The 19,593-nt window shown below is 37.4% G+C and overlaps 1 protein-coding gene across 5 annotated transcripts in view; it reads left to right on the top strand.

The window, feature by feature from the left end:
• Positions 1-19,593, top strand: part of CTNND2 (catenin delta 2) — a 637,790-nt gene that overhangs the window by 238,411 nt on the left and 379,786 nt on the right. For all 5 annotated transcript variants that reach the window (XM_066559759.1, XM_066559767.1, XM_066559780.1 and 2 more), the window contains one exon: positions 9,754-9,866. In XM_066559759.1, the coding sequence (XP_066415856.1) occupies positions 9,754-9,866 (113 nt within the window). The remainder of the gene's footprint in view (positions 1-9,753; positions 9,867-19,593) is intronic.

Genomic DNA, 19,593 nt, shown 5'->3' on the forward strand with positions numbered 1-19,593 from the left:
CTTTGTAATAAAAGATATAATAAAAGAGGAAATATTCAAAAGCTATTAAAGTTAACTGCTACTGCCATAGAATCATCTGTGAAGAAAATGTGCAAATCTCAAGGGTTTGCAGTCCTTGAGTTCAAATTTTTTTTAGCCCATACTGGCAATTTTTTTCTTTAGCACTTAATAGGACTTAGTAGCAGAAGTAAATTAATTATTTGACTAATCATTGTACTGTCAGCTAGAATACTAGAATTTTCGTTAATTAACATCTCTGTATTTGAGCTGAATTTACAGTTTTGATGCAATCCTTTATTTATTTGAAACTCCATCCACATTCAGTTAGTGCAGCAAACTGCCTCAAGTGTGCAGAAAATCAAGCTTCTAAGTTGTTAGTCTCAGTACAAGAAAAAAAAATCCTGTAGGTATTCATTTGCATGGGCTAGGTTGTCTTAAAAAAAGGGCCCATCTTGCTTTGTTAGATGACTTTTGAATCTCTTAGAAACTTGCTAATGACCAGCTTTTTAATAGCTACTCATGGAAATATTCAGATCTAGTATCTTAATTAATTCAGAAATTCAGGGATTATTGGAAATTATGGAGTGTGTTCTTGGATATGCTGTACTTACAGTCTATGTGTTGAGAAATAAGTTTTTTCTTATAAGATGAGGAAAATCAAAAGAAAAAATTATTCACCAGAATAGTTTCCTAAATTCAAGTAGGAGAAAAGAAAGGGAATAGTTGGCTGCTCATTTAGACCATTTTGGACAAGTGTAAAGCTAATGATTTATCGTGCTGGTTCTCCATCTGTTCCCAGTGCCTAGGATGATGTGTATTCTCTGGGAGGGAGAACTAGTTCAGAGGCATATAGACAGGGAATTGCAGAAGTCCATGAATAAAATGCTGGAGAAGACTTCAGATCTCTAAGCATGTAGACAGGCTGGTCAAGAAGTTGTGTGTGTCACTGGTGTGCACATGTGTTGGTGCATGCTCTGACAGCTCTGCAGCTATTGCTGGCATCTTGGCACACTGCCCAACAGAGCCCAGATCTAATCAGATAAGAAAGGGGAACTGGAACCTGAGGATGTTGTCAGAACCAAAAAAGGCTTTCTTAATGCTTCAACATCTAGGATATTTTTTAGAAGTTTCACATTTTGTGACCATGTTGTACAACTTCCTTTGCTTTTCACACTTCTTTAAACTATACAAATATATGTATAATTAAGCATCTTCCATCTTCAATAAAATGACTGCTGATATGTACTGGAAAATCAAGGTAAAAATCCGTCAGTCCACAGTTTTGTCTTGTATGTTAGATTTGCTGAAAATCTAATAGTCAGGCTTCAAGAGCTGCTACTGTAAATGGAATTACCTTCTTCCACTTAGACATATGGTTGGACAGCTAGAAGTAAATGAGAATTACAAGCTCAGGCCAGTGTAAGACTGAGGAGTCAGAGTCTGTTACTAACCTGCAGCCCTACTTCTCTTGCTCTCCTTGGAGAAGGCCTACCACTTTGATGATTTGTTTTGCTCTCACATTGAGCTTTATGAATGAACAGTAAGCCGTAAAGCAGGTCAAAGTTAGTAAGGTAGAAAGTCAATTTTATCTAACATCCTCCTTGAATTGCTGCTGCAGAGGGTAGAGAAGCGCAGCACTTACATTAGAAAGCTCATAGCAGTCCTAATCCTGTCCTAACACTCTGAAGTTTTTACTTAGAGTTTATTGCTTTATGGATAGAAGTAGTTTGCATGGCAGGAAGTGGAATAGCACGGCAATCATGGTGGGTGATGAACCATTGGGAGTGTTGGTAAGGGATGTAAAAACTAATGAGAAGAAGAAAAGAGTTAGCTTAAAGACTGAAGCTGAAGATAAAACAGAGAAGAAAAAATGGGATAAAAAAGGACCATTTGAAATTTTAAAAACTTTGGTGATTATGTTGGAAAAGAAATAATGCAATTTCCCTAGGAACAGAAGTCCAGGCAGTTGGGCAATGTGCCTTCAGAGAGCAAGGCCTGCCTGCAATTCACAGAGGAACAGGGCAGTATGCCTAGAGAGCTAAAACAATGCCATGGAATGCAATTGTCACTATATTTGTATGAGAATCCTAAACATAGAAAATAAAATAGGGCCCTATTTCTATAAAAGTTGTTAAAGGCATAAAAGGGACTTCTTTGAAGTAATCCTACATGAAAATGAAGGAATAGTTTATTTTTAAACACTGTAATCAGCCAAACTAGTTCTTTATCCCATAAATAATCCATATGCATAATAGCCTACATGCCATGCTAATCTCTTGTAAAGAAGCATGGGATGACTAAAACAGTCAAATCAGGTGGAGGAATAAGCTAGAGAAATTCAGGCTGATAAAATACAAGCATTTACATCAAGTGAAATATGTCTGTATGTAATCATCATGATCAGGGAGTTTGGTAACCTCTGATCTAATCAATAACCTTGGTATAAAGACTTGAAAAAAATATTCAGAGCTCATCAGTTCTAGGATCATGGAGGAAATAGGTTAAAAGAGACTCTGGAGGTCTGCTCCAAGCAAGTCTAGCTTCAGTGTTAGATCAGATGTGAAGATGGATTTTGAAATCTCCAAGAATGGCGATTTTATGTGTACCAGTGTTTCACCTGTTCCAGTGTTTCACTACCCTTAATTTTTTGTTTGGTTTTGGATTTTTTTTTAATTACTGTTTTTGTTGCTTGTGTTTGTTCTTTCACCTCTTGTTCAGTTAGAATTTACTTCATTGCAGCTTGTCACTGTTGCCTGTGTCTCCTTGCTGCGTATGTCTGGCAAGAGCCTGGTGATGTGTTCACTATAATTGCCTTAAAGAAGTGAAAGTCTGTGACAACCAAGCTACAGGCTGGGGGCAGAGCATCTGGAAAGCCGCCCAGCAGAGAAGGACCTGGGGGTGTTGAACATGAGCCAGCTTGTGCCCAGGTGGCCAAGAAGTCAAATGCATCCTGGCCTGTGCTAGCAATAGTGTGGTCAGCAGGAGCAGGGCAGTGATTGTCCTCTTGTACTCACCACTGGTGAGGGCACACCTCAGATCCTGTGTTCAGTTCTGGGCCACTCCCTGCAAGAATGACATTGAGGGGCTGTAGTGTGTCCAGAGGAGGGCAGCAGCACTGGTCAGGGGTCTGGAGGGTCAGTTGTATGAGGAGTGGCTGAGGGAGCTGGGGTTGTTTAGGCTGGAGAAAAGGATACTCAGGGGTGACCTTGTTGCTCTCTACAAGTGCCTGACAGGAGGGTGTTGCAAGGTGAGGAGTCACCTCACCAGTCTCTTCTGGTATCAGAAGTCAGTCTCTTCTTCCAGGCAGCTGGTGAGAGGACAAGGGCACAACAGTCTCAAACTGTGCTGGGGCAGGTTTAGGTTGGGCATCAGAATTATTTTTTTCTCTGACAGGGTTGTTCAGCATTGGAAGAGAGTCATCCCTGGAAGTGTTCAAGAAACGACTGGATGTGTCACTTAGTTCTGTGGTCTAGTTGACAGGGCAGTATTTGGTCAAAGGTTGGACTTTTTATCTTGGAGGTCTTTTCCAGCCTTGGAGATTCTATAAAATACATCCTCCCTAGATGGTCTCTTCTCCATGCTAAACAAACCAAATTCCTCCACTTTCTGGTTGTACAATGTGTGCATTAATCTTGTGATCATTTTTGTGGCCCTCTGGTGATCTTGCTTTAAAATCTCGTCATGTCTTGTCCTGGTGGCCCAAAGCCAACCACTGTACTCAAGATGCAGTTTAAGGAGTAGCAAATAAAAGGGAATAATTAGTTCAATTGTTTCCTTGTTCTGCTAAGGGCTCTCTTGTTAGTGCAGTGTAATGAGCGGTTGGCCATTGTCACCACAGGAATGCACTGCTAAGTCATAACTTTGTGTCTGCTACACCCCCAGGTCCTTCCTGCGGAGATGCTGTACTGTTACATGGCATTCCATCCTCCCTGCAGGACTGTTTGTTTTTCTTTTATCAGCTTTATGACACTCTTGTCGGCCTATTCTTCCAGCTTGTCAAAGTTCCTCTGACTGGTAGTCCTGCCCTTCAGTGTATGAATTGCTTCCTTCAGATTGGTTACCTGGAAACTTGGACTTGCTTATAGGTGCAGACATCTTTCCACTAAGATTCTGCAAGAACATACATACCCACCACTGAGTTTCTGAATCTGCTGCCTCTCTGCTTACATAATTACCTTTCTGTGAGCTTTTTCCCTCACCCCACGTTATTCACTATAATGGAATCAGGAAACAACCCCGTGAAAAAGGATAAGAACAGAACAAATGAAAATGCAGACCAACAATAGAGAGTGTAGAGAATGTGAAAGGTATTGATTGGTACATTCTAAAGCCCAGTTTCAAAGCTTTTGAACAACATTTAGTGTCAGATGTTTAGGGGCATTGCTAGTGGTGTTTTTTTCCTGTTTAGAAAGCATGAAGACACTCTGTTTTCCTTCTATTTACAGGATGGGTTGTCAGGTCTGGTTTGTGTCTGATGCTATCTGTCCCTATGTTTCTGCCAAGTTAGACTTTCCTGGGTTTTGCTGTTTTCCTTAGGAAGTACGTGCTCCAGATTTGCTGCTCATGTGTGGTTGGTACTGTAGGTTAAAAATAGTTTGTTGCCAACATGGGTCTGAGTAGTGGCATTCAGTAGAATGTACAGATGTGGAGTATATGGAATTGTGCATGATGCTATAGGATGTGCCTAGGAATATTCACATATTTGTGATGTTAATTGAGGTAAATTTTTTCTTGTTTAACAGGTTACAAAAAGGTAGAGCCAATGCTGTACACTTTTACAGCCTGTGTACTTTTTGAAGTTCTGTGGTTTCTAACATATTCCTCTGATAGACTTCAATCCCAGAGACAATTTATTTGTTTGTGTAGCTGTAATCAGGTTTCCTGTATTCATCTCACCAGGGATTCCTACCCTGGATTATCAGTGCTGTTATTTGTCTGTATTTCAAGATTCAAATGATCACCAGTGCCCCAATTAGGTTTTGTGTAGCATATTTGCAATCAAAAGCTAGACACTTCTCCTTTTTTAATGTCATGACCTAAAGATTCTTAGGAACCCAATAATTTTGCAAGCCTCTTGTGCCTAAATTTAGATTTTTTAAGGATTTTTTGTTCGTGTTTTTTTTGTTTTTTTTTAACTGCTTTTTACTGTCACTACTGATTTTGCTGTCTTTTGCTTAGCATTGATACACATCTCTTTGTGGAAGAATTGAAGGATTACATTAAGATTGTAAAGGACAAAGTAAAACGAGATCAACTCCAAATACCAGCCAAATTTCTTTTGCCCTATTTTGCCCTTCCCAACATTCAAATGGGTCTATACAGCAGATGGCCCATCAGATGTAAAGCATAAAACATAACAAAATACCCTCTGGTTTGGTGTGCCCTGAGCTCAGGAGTTCCTAACTTGTCCAAAGGCTGTGAAGATTTCCTTCTTGCCTGTTCATTGTTTGGACCACTGTGAAATGTTATGACCTGACTCAAGTCTTATATTGTGCTTGAAGCTTTGGTGGCTGCAGAGGATAGATAAAATACAAAACTCATGCTGATAATGAAAGTACATTGAATTGCCATCTATAGAATAATGAATTATTTTTACAAAATAAACCCCACCATGTTTGTGGACAAATACCATTTTTAAAACATAAATTACTTCAGGCCCTAGCAGGTAAATACATTGTATCACTTCAAAACAATATGATAAGGTTATCATGAAGTTCCTTCCTTTCCAAGTTGCTCTCTTGAGTGGTTTCTCTGGATTACTCAAATCATTATCTCTGATCTCTGGTGGCTTCCCGCTCCCGCACCCCCTCCTGGTGCCAAGTGCCAGGACCGCCATGCTGGTCACTGCACTTTGTAGTGCCTTTGTGTGGGCACTTGCTTTGGCATTATTGCCCTTTGCAGCACAGTCCTTGAGGCTGCTCCTGACATGTTATTATGTAAATTAATTTTGATGTTGCATTGTAGTTTCTGCTGTTCTTCATTCTGCAATTGTCTTGACAACAGATTTGCATAATCAGTGAGTAGGAATTTGTTTTTAATTTTGATGTTCTGATTAGCTTGATTCAGAGAAATAATAGAAAGTTGTGAAGATAACACAACATGGCATGAACTGGTGAGAATGATTGTAAACACAACAAATAATACAAATGATGGAGTCAGGTTCAGTGATTATTTTTATAAAATGTAAGCAACGCTATTTCTGGTTTCTGTCTACTTGCACTATGACAGCTGCTTGAAATCTAAACATATGGATTTATTCAAATATTAGTCACTCTCACTTCTTCCCAAGCAAAGACAAGGAAGCTTATTAATTTGTTTTCTGCCAGGATTCCTTGATATGGAGGGAAAACAGATTCACAAATCGTATTTGAATTCTTCTTTCCTTTTTTCAGTCCTAAGGCAACCCTGTGGACCTGCACCTTTTTCATGGGCATGAGGGAATACCAAAGAAAACTGCTTATTAAATTCAATGTAGAGGACAATTCTTGAAGTTATAATTGTTTGGTTCTGCACATATCCCACCTCCCCAACTTTTGTTTCCTTTCTTTCATTTCTAACTTCTGGTGGCACCTGACAGAAGATAATTAAGTAAGAAATAGTAGCAATTAAAAAGCTAGTAGTGAAGTTCCTGTTCATGTTTTCTTGCCATTTTCATGTGTTAGAAACCCAGGGCTATTTCTTTCTTAAGTGATCAAGTACATCTTTGCTTCCTGCTTGAGGAGTAACATAGATACAACTGCCCTTTTCTAATCATCTCTGCAGGGCAGGACTTAAATTATGTGGGCAGTGAAACCAGAAAACATCAATTTGTACGTCTTAAGAACAGAAGAGTTTCCTCAATAAGGAACCAGGGAGAGAGAGAATGAGAAAAACTCCTTAAACCAATCAATTTAGGGCATTTGCTGGAGTAGCACTTTGTGTAATAGGACTGAAAGAGATTTAGTGGAGGATGAGTCATGAAATACACTAGGAAATGAAAGAAAGATGGAAGGCAGAAGAGAACAGAAAGCTGTAAGTAGGAAAAAAAAGACAGAGTGAAGAGTAGAGAAGTATGTTTTAGAGACTAGAATAATGAGAAAAAAAATCTTCTGGGGACAAAGTAATCTTAGCTAAAGGGTATTTGTTGAGGAAATGCAGAAGTTTCTGGAAATGTTGTCAATCAGAGTAATTAACTGAAGGAATAGAAAGCATAGAAAAGTATGAGAAGACATACAATCCAGAGAGCTGAAGAAAGGAAAAAAAAGCAGAATAATACTACTTTTGAAGTATTTCTGTAAAATAGGATTGAGGCATTTCTGTATTTAGTTGGCTTGGGATAGCATGGACAAAAGGGAGAAACTAGAGAACCATCGTTTGCACCCCTACTAGACTTAAAGAGCACAAGGAACTGAACTTTTTTGTCTAGGAAAAGGCAAGTGGACAACATGGAGAGTGTTGAGCATTTGTTCCTGAATTCTTGGTGCTTAACATTCTCTCAGCAGCATTGAGGGGACAGCCCCACCTCCTCACTGGGCAGGTAAGGCAAATGCCCATTCTGAGCCATGGCAAAGAGCACTCCTGACCTGCCTCACCTGGGATGGTGAGAGCTGAAGTGACTGGGTGAAAATCTATGCTAAGCACCTAAATTTGCATTGTTGAGATAGACTCAAGTGGCTTAAAAATGTAGTGGCACAGAATAGCTGGTAAAAGTTCTGCTTGTATTTTGAAAGTAAACATAATTAGTTAGATTAGTTAGATCTCAGTTAGATTTTCTTGGGTATTTTATTAGTATATTAACACTATCATAATTTCTCCAGCCTTACACACTTTGATTTAAGCATGCTGACATGGCAAATACTCTACCACTTTGATTTTTCATTCTTCAACAATTTAGTAATATTTCTAATAGAATCCTTTCTGCATTAAGGGTTTTATTTTATGCAAACAAGATCTGGATTTGAATAATAACTCTTGGAAAGCTGACAAACTGTCTCTTCAGCTTTTCAGGCAATTGATTCTTCTAGGTGAGAGAAATGCTCTCTGTGAAGGAGGCATATATGAAATAGATGATTATTGTCAGGTGATTTTTGTTAATCATACCTTCAGACAACAGTGAATAAGGTGTTGCTGTACACTACAAAAATGTGCAGAGAATATTATTAACTATTGATTGCTACAGCAGTGTTGACATTTAATGAACAGTGATGTTTTGTTCTTTACACCGATCTGACTTTCAGTGGTATTCTTGTACTCTGTATAGATTTGTTTGGAGTAATAAATTCACACTTAAGCAGGCTTTGTCACATAGTCAGTGGCCATTTAAGTATTCACTGGCTATTTCATGCTGAATATAACCTATGTAGATGTCCCCCTTTACTCATAGTGCAAGGCAGAAATTATTCCATGACAATAGCAAGGGAAACATAGGAGAGTGATCCAGCTGGATTAAGCAGAATGATGATCAGCTAGTTCCTTCTTACATTTCAGTTATCATTTGCCTCATTTCAGAGATTTGAAAAATTTAAGGCCTTTATTTACCATTGATTACTTGGTCAGAAGTTTTAGGTAGGACTTTGAATGAGCACTTACAAATCCTACTCTATTTCTGTCATTTCTTCCTTTCTCTCAAATATTAAGTCCTTCAATGTCCCTTGGTGGGCATAAGTCACGACTCCAGTAATTTCCAGTGCTGTTCTGCCCAGCAGGACTTTGCTGGGGAGTTATTCAAGGGACTCCCTCCCATACCTCTGAATTAAAGGGGGGTTGTTTTGGAAGAAAATAGAGGGAGAAAGTGATAATGGGTTCATTTGTGTGGATTGGATAAGGGAATTATTTGAGAAAGGGATTCTCAAGATATTTCTCCTTGAGCCTTCAACAAACCTAAATAAAAGGGGTGGGGGAGATGTTTTTGTTTACCTGTGAAAATGATGCAATGTTACTGATCAAAATGAAAGGGCAGCAACCCTTGACAAATTACAATAACCATAAAGGTGTTTAATTTTTTTATTTGACAAAACTAGTGCTACAATATGTGAGGAATGTAGCCCTTTGAGAAATGGTGGCGATTTTAATTATATTGGTTTTTTTTTTTAATAAAAAATAATCTTTTGTGTATAAAAAAAGCCGCTTTATAAGTACCCTTATAAGCTCCGTGGATAAATCTTTTCTGGTAGGACTGGTTTGGTTTCCTGGATAGAATAAAAGAAAATAAATTAAATTAGTGGTAGGAATTTAAGCACAGCTTTTGTCCAAAACTACTTGAGTTTCTCTTCTGCACATCATTAACTGCAGAAATTAAGTTGTGCTCAGGCCATATCAACATACCTTCCATTTAGTTTATTTCACTGGTGTACACTGTGATGGTTATCTTTTTAAGTGCAGAAACTTAAATTAGATTATCCACAGAACTTAGCATCTTTTTTTATCAGTAACACAAATTGTACTTAATTGTGATCATACTTAGGTCAGTTTGCTAAGATCTCTATTACTGAGAGATCTGCATGAACTCTGTAAGTGAAATTATTTAATATATTTAGAATTTTCTTTCCTGATAAACAGTCTTATTCTATGACATGCATCGTTAGGACAAATGAAGGAACAAGTAGGTGTCACCACAAAAATGTGAACTTTGAATGTGTTAAAAAAAGAAAAAAAGGAAGCTTTGCTATAAGATATTAAGCTAATAATTCATGCACAAATTTCATTTTTATGTGCTGAAATTCCTTCTTAATCTCAAGAGAAGTCAAAGCAAATTGTTTAAATTATTGTTTTCAGGAACTGCAGTTTGAGAGACTGACTCGAGAACTTGAGGCTGAACGTCAGATTGTGGCAAGCCAGCTGGAGAGATGTAAGCTTGGATCAGAAACTGGAAGCATGAGCAGCATTAGGTAATGTACAAATTGTTGATATCTTTATAATTGGTAAGCGTTGCTGCTGTTAGGAATTATCACCAAGAACAAGTTTGATTTTTTTAAATAAAAATCATATACACTTGGTAGCGTGAGATTTTAGTGGAGTTTGAAAATTTGCATTATGACCTGCTTTTTAAAAAGAAAATTTCCTGCAATTTTGTATCTTCTTTGTTCAGTAAGAAAATAGTAGTCTTATTTGGAATTCATTGATTTGCTGGAGCTTGAATGGATTATCAGCAACTTATTTCCACCACCAATACTGCTGTAATTTTCAGTTGAAGACTTTTAGCTTCCTACTTGCAGAGATTGATAAGTTTTGTGAACCTGTTTAACCATAATTTTATCATTCAAGGTATTAAAAGGTTTGAAATGAATTATGTAAAGCTGCTGACCTGTCTTCAAAATGTCAGATGTATTTTATATCTTCATGAGGAGATAGAAGTCCCTCTCTTTGTTTAAACATTGGTTTACTTTAAGAAATTCTTCTGGTACATTGTTTGGAGGATGATAAGTTTATTTAAGAAATTGTAACAAAAGGAAACTGGTCTCTTGGTGAATTTCATGGAAGTGAAGACTTTGCATTTTTTAGCTTCTCAATTAGTGTGTTTCTTTGTTTTCTCAGTGAACCTAATAAATGGAAGATGATGGTACTTGAGTTTCAAGAATTGAGGATTGTATAGGCATGTGTTCTTTTTTTTATCAGTGGAAATATGAATAGATAATAAGTATAACATGGCAAGCTCAGTGCAAAATTTTATGTGATAATAGTAGCAAAAATTTACAAAAAGCAGTGATCACTTCCTCAGTTTAAGCAAGTCAAACTACCCTTCAATCAAGTGAAATGAGTGATTTTTCCATAAGAAGTAACTATTCAGTAGAATGCCAAAGATGTAACAAAAATATGGAATGCAAGTTCGCTTAAAAATGGCAGAAGTCAGAAGAGTCTTTGACAAATTCAGCAGAAGCTGTACGTGAAGTTGACTTAAATGTATCATTCTTAATAAATCAGGTGAGAATTAACTCCTTAAGATAAACTCTTATTTTATATCATGTCACCATCTAGACTTGTTAACATTAGAGAAAGTTAGTTACTTAAAGTTATTTAAGCATGGCCTATATTGGCATGTCAAGTTTGCTTCTCTAGCATTTTAAATTTTAATTTAAAAATGGTTTGACTGAATTTCAAGAAAGTTATCTGAAATATGTTTGAGTAATACTGAGGTATGTTTAAATAATGCTGTTATTTTAGTATTACTCCAGTCAGTGGTATGAAGGTTGGGAAATTTCTTGCTGTGCAGGAGATGTTTCCTTGGTGAATTTTTTTCTTATTGATAAATTTATACTTTTGAGTTATCAGTGATATCAAGGTCAGATGACTTGGAATGTGTTCTGAGACTCCAGTTATTCCAGAAGTTTAATAATTGGACTGCTAGTCTGTCTGTGAATAACAGAAGGATAACGGAATAGTATAACAGAAGATATTTTAAGCAAATTTTTGATATCTGTAATTGGCCTTGAGATGTTTTACATATGCCGTTTCTAGCATTTAAACTAAATACATATTAAGAAATACCCAAAATACTGTTTTATAGAAAATAACATTGAAAGCTTACAGTTAGATAGCTGTCCTTCGACTTGGCAAGTGATGTGAAGACGAAATAAATAATAATGTAATATTGTTTTTGTTGGGTTGTTGTTTATCCCATATGTATTAAATGAGTAATCTTCTGTCCAAAAAATTCTAAATCCTCACTAGAGGGGCTTAGAACTAATACAAATACAAAATGCAGTCAGGTATCTTTCTGACTGCTGTGCTGATTTTCCAGTGGTCATTCAGATTTGAGAAAGTTTCTTTAGCATTGTATTCTTTGACATATACTTCATCTATAGTCATTTTTTTAGGGGATTGGGGACTGCGGTCAATAGGAATTTTGCTAAAAAGGACTTGAGTGCATTCTTTTCAGGAACAGGTACTTGGATGTGAACCAAAGGCAGAATCAGTCGCTTCTGATAAAACTGAATAAAATGCTTAGACCACGAGTTAGGACAAAATTTGTGAACTCTTCCCTTCCCCAGTTTCCCTGATGGCAGATACTTACTCAGCCTGCTGAGTATTAAAATTTCATGATACATGCCATAAGGAGACAAGTCATGTTGTGTGCTGCTCCATTCCTCTGGCTGAAGTGCTTATTCCTTCTGGGCCAGATCTGTCAGTCTGTCACTCCTGTTGGTATTGGGGGGGGGAATTGGATGCCAGCATATCTTTAGAGTTCTTAAGTCTCTGATAATTTTAAGCATATATGAAAGAAATGTACTGTTAGCAAATCCTTAAAACTTTAGGTTACTAGTTCATAGTCTTTATCACTGTTTATCTCTGTTTTGAGCAGTTTATTTGGGTTTTTGTTGTTTTGGGTTTTTTTTTGAGAAATCCCTAGTGTTTGAACTGAGGAGCATAGCTCAAGCCTAGCCGACTTTTCTTCTTTGAACACAGCATTTGCAAATTGGTCAGGCAAGAGACTTTTTCTCAACTGAATTTCTACTTACTACTGAAATTGGTAAAAGTGATGTGCCATTTGTTATTGAAAGTCTCTTGAAGAGACTGGCATTTGTGCCTGAGTGCCTGAAGCAATATGCTGAAGTTCATGTATCTTACAAGCAGCAAAAATACAATCTAATAAATTGAATAGCATGGAAAACATACCTGCTTTATGAATGCTTTTTTTCAGTAAAGTTTTCTCCTTTAGAAATGCCTATGTTATTCACACTTTATTACTAGGAAAATTATGTTTTCCTTAGATACAATTTTTGCAAATTCACTGAAAACAAAAGTACAGCAAATCTAATTGATAAACACATAAGATCCCTAATTTCAAGAACATTGACGAAATAGCTGGGATGCATTGTGACATAAGCAGACAGCTGCTGCTGTGTTGGTCAAGTAAATAAAATTGTAAATTATACAGTTTTCCTGTACAGCTGTCAGTGTTCTATCTAATTTAGGCTACTTGTTGTGAAGGGATATATGGTAGTCTTTTTAGAGATTTAAAGATTGTCAAATCCAGTAACCTCATGAGAGGCGAGCCTGCTGGAACCTAGACCTGCACAGACTGGAGAAATGGGCTGAATGGAACCTTATCAAGTTGAAATTCATAAATGGTTTGCAAATGCATCTGGGATGGAGTATCCCCTTGTTACAACACAGCCAGGGATAGAAAACAGCCTTGCAGGAAAAGGCCTTCAGGACTTTGGAGGTCTTTTCCAACCTAAGTGATTCTCTGAATTACTGTGATACTTACTTGGGGATTCTCTGAGTCAGCAGTGTGTCCTTGCAGCAAAGGCCAGCTGCACCTTGGGCTGCTGCAGCAAAAGTGTAGCCAACAGATCAGGACAGCTGATTCATCCCTTCTGTTTGAAGGGATACATCTTGAGTGCCCTATCCAGTTTTGGGCATCCCTCTATAGGAAAGACATCATCATGCTGGAGCAGGTTCTGTGCAGGGCTGCCTGGAAGGCAGGTGGCTGGAGGGCACCTGGGGAGTGAAATGAGCCTGAGGAAACAAGGGGTTTTAACTACAAGAGAAGGGTTAGGAGGGGCCAGCTTCTGATTGCAACCAGGTGAAGGAAGGACGTACAGAAGACAGGGCAAGAGTGTTCTCAGAGGTGCATTGGGTAGAATGATAGGTGACAGATGGAAGTTGGAACACAGAACATTCTAAATAGGTGTAAGGTGTTTTTCAGAATGAATTTGGTTAAACATTATCACAGGTTGCACTGATAAATTCTAGAGTTTCCATCTCTAGAAATAATAAGAACTTTCTCTTCCCACCTAAATTTTCCTGTGGTTTTTATTACTATTTCTTCATAAATCCTGGGAATAGAATTGTATTAGTATTCCAGTATTCTTTTTTTCCCCATAAAATGACAGGCTCCCCAGGGAACTGGTGATAGCATCAAGGCTGCCAGAATGAAGGAAGAATTTAGATAAGTCAGGCACATGGTCACATTCTTGGGGCTGTCCTGTGCAGCACCAGGAATTGATGATCTTTGTGGGTCCCTTTTGACTCAGGATATTCTATGATTCTATTCAAGTATTTCAGAAAAAAAATCCCTCTCTTACCTGAACTGGTGAATGTGTTTGTTTTTGCCTGTGAATGTGGGTGTTAAAATAAGAATATAGGTATTAAAACAAAGTTGAAAAATACATGGTTAGTATGGATTCTGGAGCAAAATATGAGCCAAAAGACAAAGATATGTTTGTCATATTATGAGGACAGAATAGTTTGATCAACAGTCCTGTGTAAAAAACACTGCAGCTTTCAAGTGAAATTTCTACACCATCATACATATTAAACATACATTTCAATACATATTAGAAAATAGTTTAGCCTGCATTGTGGTTCTTTGTCAACTCGAGATTTATCAGTTAAATGTGTTCAATTGTTTCACATTGGTTTGCTTACAGAAATATCTCCAAATGCTACTGGAAAGCTTCTAACTTGAAAACAAAAATTAAAAAATCCTTTAAATTAAATGTAAATTAGAAAGCTAACTTTTAAAAAGAAAAAAAATCAACAATTATTGCAGAGCAGAATTAAAAAGGATCAGTATTTTATCATTAGCTATGAAAATGCCAATTACAATGTTTGTACTCATTTTTTAAAAACAAGCCAATAGCATGGCTATCTTTACCAGGATTTTTAAAAGTGATGTTCTTTAAAGAGGTGGGCATTTCACCAGTGGGAAGAGAAGATTTTACTAAACTTTTGTCAGCAAATGCTGTAGCTTAAAATTAATCTCATTCTGTAATGTGTGTTTGCTTAGTAGTTCAGAAGCTGAATAAGCTTTAAGGTTTTTCACACACTGTTATTCATCATTGTGGATTGTGTAAAGCTTAACAATTCATACTTGGTTGAACTTTTGTCAACTGAATTAATAAAAAAGTTTATCTAAAATAAAATTAAAAATGGCAATAAAAGCATGCAGGTTTTTGAAAATGTAAGATTCTGAAAATACTAGTCACAAATTCTACAAGTCAGAATTAATTAGCTGTGATAAGATAACATTTTGTAGGGGGTTTTCTGTTGTGTCTTTCTCCTCTCGCCTTTATCTCACAGTGATTTTATGTTGCTATAAGCGACCAGGTCAGGTAGAACCTTTCAAAAAGATGCAGATTGCTCTACTCCTGAAGAGAGTTTTGTAAATGTTAAGCATGGTACTATCAGATGTATTTCTAGATCTTGTGCAAAGCTTTGTGTGGGCTTGTGATAAAGCAAAACATTGTAGTAAAAATGTGTTGTGGGTTTCAAGGTAGAAGAGATTAAAAACATCCTACCATTCTTTGCTAGGAAACCTAGTTTTGGTTATAATGCGGTTAAGCCGGAATGAAAATGAAGTTAGCTGGAAGGAAGCATTCAATTAGAACAAAACAATGGGAAAATGTGCATGAGTTTGTTGTACCAGAAGGTTTTCATTGAAGTGTTTGCATTATTTGAGTGAGTCCTGCGCTATCTCTGGAAGGCAGAGAATCCAAAAAAATACCTTTAAAAAACATCACTACTGCCAAAAAGAACCCTAAACAAAACAGTGAAATACAGAGGTTTTCTTAAAAAAATTTGGAAAGATGGTATTTTTCTTACATTCAGAATCCTTAAGGAGTTCATTTGTATTATCTCAGAAGAAAAGAAACTGAAGCAGCCTTTGTCAGACCATAATTTAGAATGAACAATGTGGGTTTAATGCTTGCTGCTTTTTAAAAGGTTGGTTTGATTTGTTTGTTTGTTTTTTTCCCATGTCAGTTTTCAGCCTAGAGCTTGACTAAGTCATTGAGGGATTCTTCCCCACACCATTCATCTTTTCCAATAATCCACTGAGCTACCACAAAAAATGTTTGTGACTTTGTTGGGTTGCTAGGATTGCTAGCTGATGGTTGATAGTCACTGTGGTAATGTGTGCTCAGCTAGGTAATAGCTGGAATCCTTCTGAAAATAGCTGGAAGCACTTCTGAAAATTGGGCTACTGATTACCATGCCAAATCACAGCATTTAGGCACTACTCATGATGGAAAGGTGGAGGGGTGGGTGCTGATCTCTTCACCCTTGTGAGCAGTGGTAGGGCTCAAAACAACATGAAGCTCTGAGCCAGGGGAGGTTTAAGCTGGATATCAGGAAAAGGTTTTTCACCTGGAGTGTGGCTGGGCAGTGGAACAGGCTCCCCAGGGAAGCGGTCACAGCACCACCCTGAGAGTTCAAGCAGTGTTTGGACAATGCTCTCAGGCACATGCTATGACTCTTGGGGTGTCCTGCTCTGGGCCAGGAATCGGGAGACTCGATGATCCTTGTGGGTTGCTTCCAACTCAGCATATTCTATGTTTCTCTGATTGTGAAATCTTGGAAATCAGAATTTTGTGGAATACAGTCAGTTGTCTACAGAAGTAGAGTGGGCAGATTCTGCTTGTTGTTGTAACTGTGTATCTAATTTCCTACACAGTTTGACATCAAATTGATGCTTCTGGTATTGTGTTTGCCACCACATATAAGAGTGTTTGAGTCAGAGAAAAGGTCAGGGTAATACGAAGGATAATATTTTCAATGCTTCAGTATCACCTTGTACTTGGTACCTCTTGATCTTTTGATTGTGAGACCTAGAGACCTGAAATGTGATGAACTCTGTATGCTATTAGGCTTGGTCAATAAATTAGTTTGAATCCACCAAGGGAAGAAGATTTGGAGAAAATGTTACTCTAGGAAATAAATTATGGCTGGAACAGTTGGTAAAATTAATACTGGTAATGTGCCTACTTAATTATATTCTGAAGAATGACATTTTACTGGATTAAAGTATCAGATTTGTGATCTGATCATTCTAAACAATCTGATTTTAGGTTAAGTTTGAGCTTGTTTGTACTCAGTTTATAGTATGTCCAGCATTGAAGGAAATGGTTTAAAAAATACTGAGATAAGGAATTGGTACAGGAGGAAAAAAATGAGATGAAGTCAAAGGTTGTCCAATTTTTTTTTTTTCTTTTTTTGTATTTCAATTACTAGAATATTTGCAGGTTCTTTGTGCTGGTTATCCACAATGAGATATATCAAGAAAAAATTTATTAGATTAGTCCTGTTAGCCTCTGCCAAAAACGAACTGGTTTCATAGTTTTGGAGCAGATAAGCTTCTGTTGCTGAAAGGCAAGTTTCCAGCATATCTTCAAACTATCATGTTTGGTGTCATTTTGTTTTTTAAAGTACATATTACTGCTGTAAAAGATATGGATCATATAATTCCCAGATAGATACACCCCTGAAGGCACAAGCTCCAACAGGACTTTTAAAACATCCTTTCTACAGATACTCTCCCTCTTTTTCTGCTTGCTGAATACCCTCCAGGGATGCCATCTCCATGAGAGGAGTAACACAGTAATATTCAATATTGCCAAACTCATTACATTGGCATGTTAATGAAATCAAGTATCGGATTTTCATTTAATTTCATAAAGAGAAGATATGTCAGTAAGGATATGGACATTTTACTGCCCTAAGAAAGGGTCTTAAAGTCTGAAAGCCTTATGTGGGGCTGCCAATTGTCACTTAGATTCCCTCTCAAGCTTTTCATTATGTCCTCTGTTTTATTAATACAGAACATACAGGAATAGTACAGGAAAAAAACCAGAATGACAACAGAAAAATTCTTTACATATCAACTTTTACTGATATGTGGGCCAGTGAAGACTGTACTTAATAGTAAATTCTCTACCTTAGTGCATTTTGGTGTACTACTAAGTTATTTGAAAACTGATTTTTTTGCATTCACAATTTCGATGTTTTTTTGAAAGCCTGACACGTGGATATGGCTACTATGAAATATGCATGGAATTGCTGGTCTTAGGAAATATATTGTTAATGTAAAACTTGGTTATGTCTTACAAAGTGAGGTTCTGTGTTCAGCCTGCTGTTCACAAGCTGTTTGTTGAAATATCAGGACACTTCAATTTATCATAAAGGGTTGATAAGCACTGTAGTAGTTTGCCCAAGGACACAATAATAAAAACTATCATTTGAAACTAAAGGATATGTAGAAAATCTATCAAGAATGGGACACAAGTGACAAGTCTATTTCTCTACAGCCCTTCTAGCTCTCCTTGTTGGGCACTGCTTTAATAATTTGACAACATTCTTTTTGTTCCTATCCTTCCTTATTGTATGTCAAAATGTTTTTGGATCGATTAGGAGGAAGACAAAATTGAGAATATACTGAGAGAAAGTGCCTTATTATTAAAAGTTCTTGAATATAGAGTGCTTGAAGGCGAGTTTGATAAAACTTCTCCAGGATGCTCATTTTTAGTGCTTACTGCTTGTGAGTCAAAGGTACTAGATAGTGATTTTGTGATATCTTAGATGTAGAATACAGCTGAGAACAAATCCTGCAACATGGCGCCAATAAAAAATGGCCATGGGCAATCGACATCAAACACTGAAACAGAATTAAGGTATCCAAGGTGCTTCAAGAAGTCAGTTCTGAGAAACTGTGGGCAGAGACCGAAGTGCTATCTGTCATCAAAGTTGCCTGCTGCTTTGTACAGAACCAAGATTTCAGTTCCTTATTTTGATAAGCTGCACCTTTCAGGTAGAGTATTTCCTTTCCAAAATGTACAGACTGAGATTTTGAAGGGAATTTCAGCTAAGCAACGTTCTTGCTGTTTTTATAAATTTGCACCAAAAGACATTGCTGTTATCAGAGGAATTAAGCATACCTTTGCACAGAGTTATGGAGATAATTCCCTATTTTCCTACAGTGCTTTTTGTTTTCTACCTAATGTGGTGTATGATGGGGTAGAATACTGGAGCTTGGAGGGAAGTCTCTTCAGTGTTGTTCCATCCTTCCTTCCATGTTGCCATAGGTGTCCTATGAGTGCAGTGGCAAGAGGTTAAGAAGCAGATTTCCAGCTGTATTTAACATGCCAGTTAATGCATATATGGGGGGAAGTTAGAGGGGAGGAACCTTTGTTCAAAATGTGGATGAAGTGTCTGGTAGAATGCAGATTCAGTCTATAAAGTATAGATTGCTCAAAATTGGAGACTTGAGGAGTGAAGAGTGGGTTGAATAAGGATGATGAAAAAACAGGAGCAGAGAAGAGCAGAAGAGGTGGCTAAGGCAGAGGAGTCAGGGAGCTGTGTTCTTTCCTTACAGCTGGAGGATCAAAGACTAAAGTTGAAAATACCCTTTTATCCTGGCTGCTCAGTCTGAGAAATCTCAGAGTAATTGCTGAAGCGATCTACTGGCTTCACTTGCTGCTATAAGCAGTCTTCACATCTGTGCATGGGTTCCTGATCTGGTTATTAGGATCCCTGCGTGTCTGGAAGGCTGTACAGAGAAATAAGAAGCGAAGAATACCTGACAGGGTTTCAAAATGATCTTTCCATTAGCAGCATTAGGCAGCAGAACAATTCCACAGGTACAATTCCACTGGATTGCCTTCAGCTATTACAAGGAGATAGATAGTTCTCTTCCTAATGCACATTTTGCAAGTTATGAAATCTATTGGTGCTGTAAACAACAGTGTCCCTCTAGACAAGCATGACTTATCCCTCAAGCACTTTAGAAATGAAGTGGTCATGAAACAGAAGTTGTGTAACAATGCATTTGTACAAGGACTAAGTCAAAATGCAACTAGCTGAAGGTGTCCCAGAATTCCAGCTATACCTTTTCTTCCT

Source organism: Molothrus aeneus, chromosome 1, assembly GCF_037042795.1.
Source record: "Molothrus aeneus isolate 106 chromosome 1, BPBGC_Maene_1.0, whole genome shotgun sequence".
In the NCBI taxonomy this organism is placed as follows: domain Eukaryota; kingdom Metazoa; phylum Chordata; class Aves; order Passeriformes; family Icteridae; genus Molothrus; species Molothrus aeneus.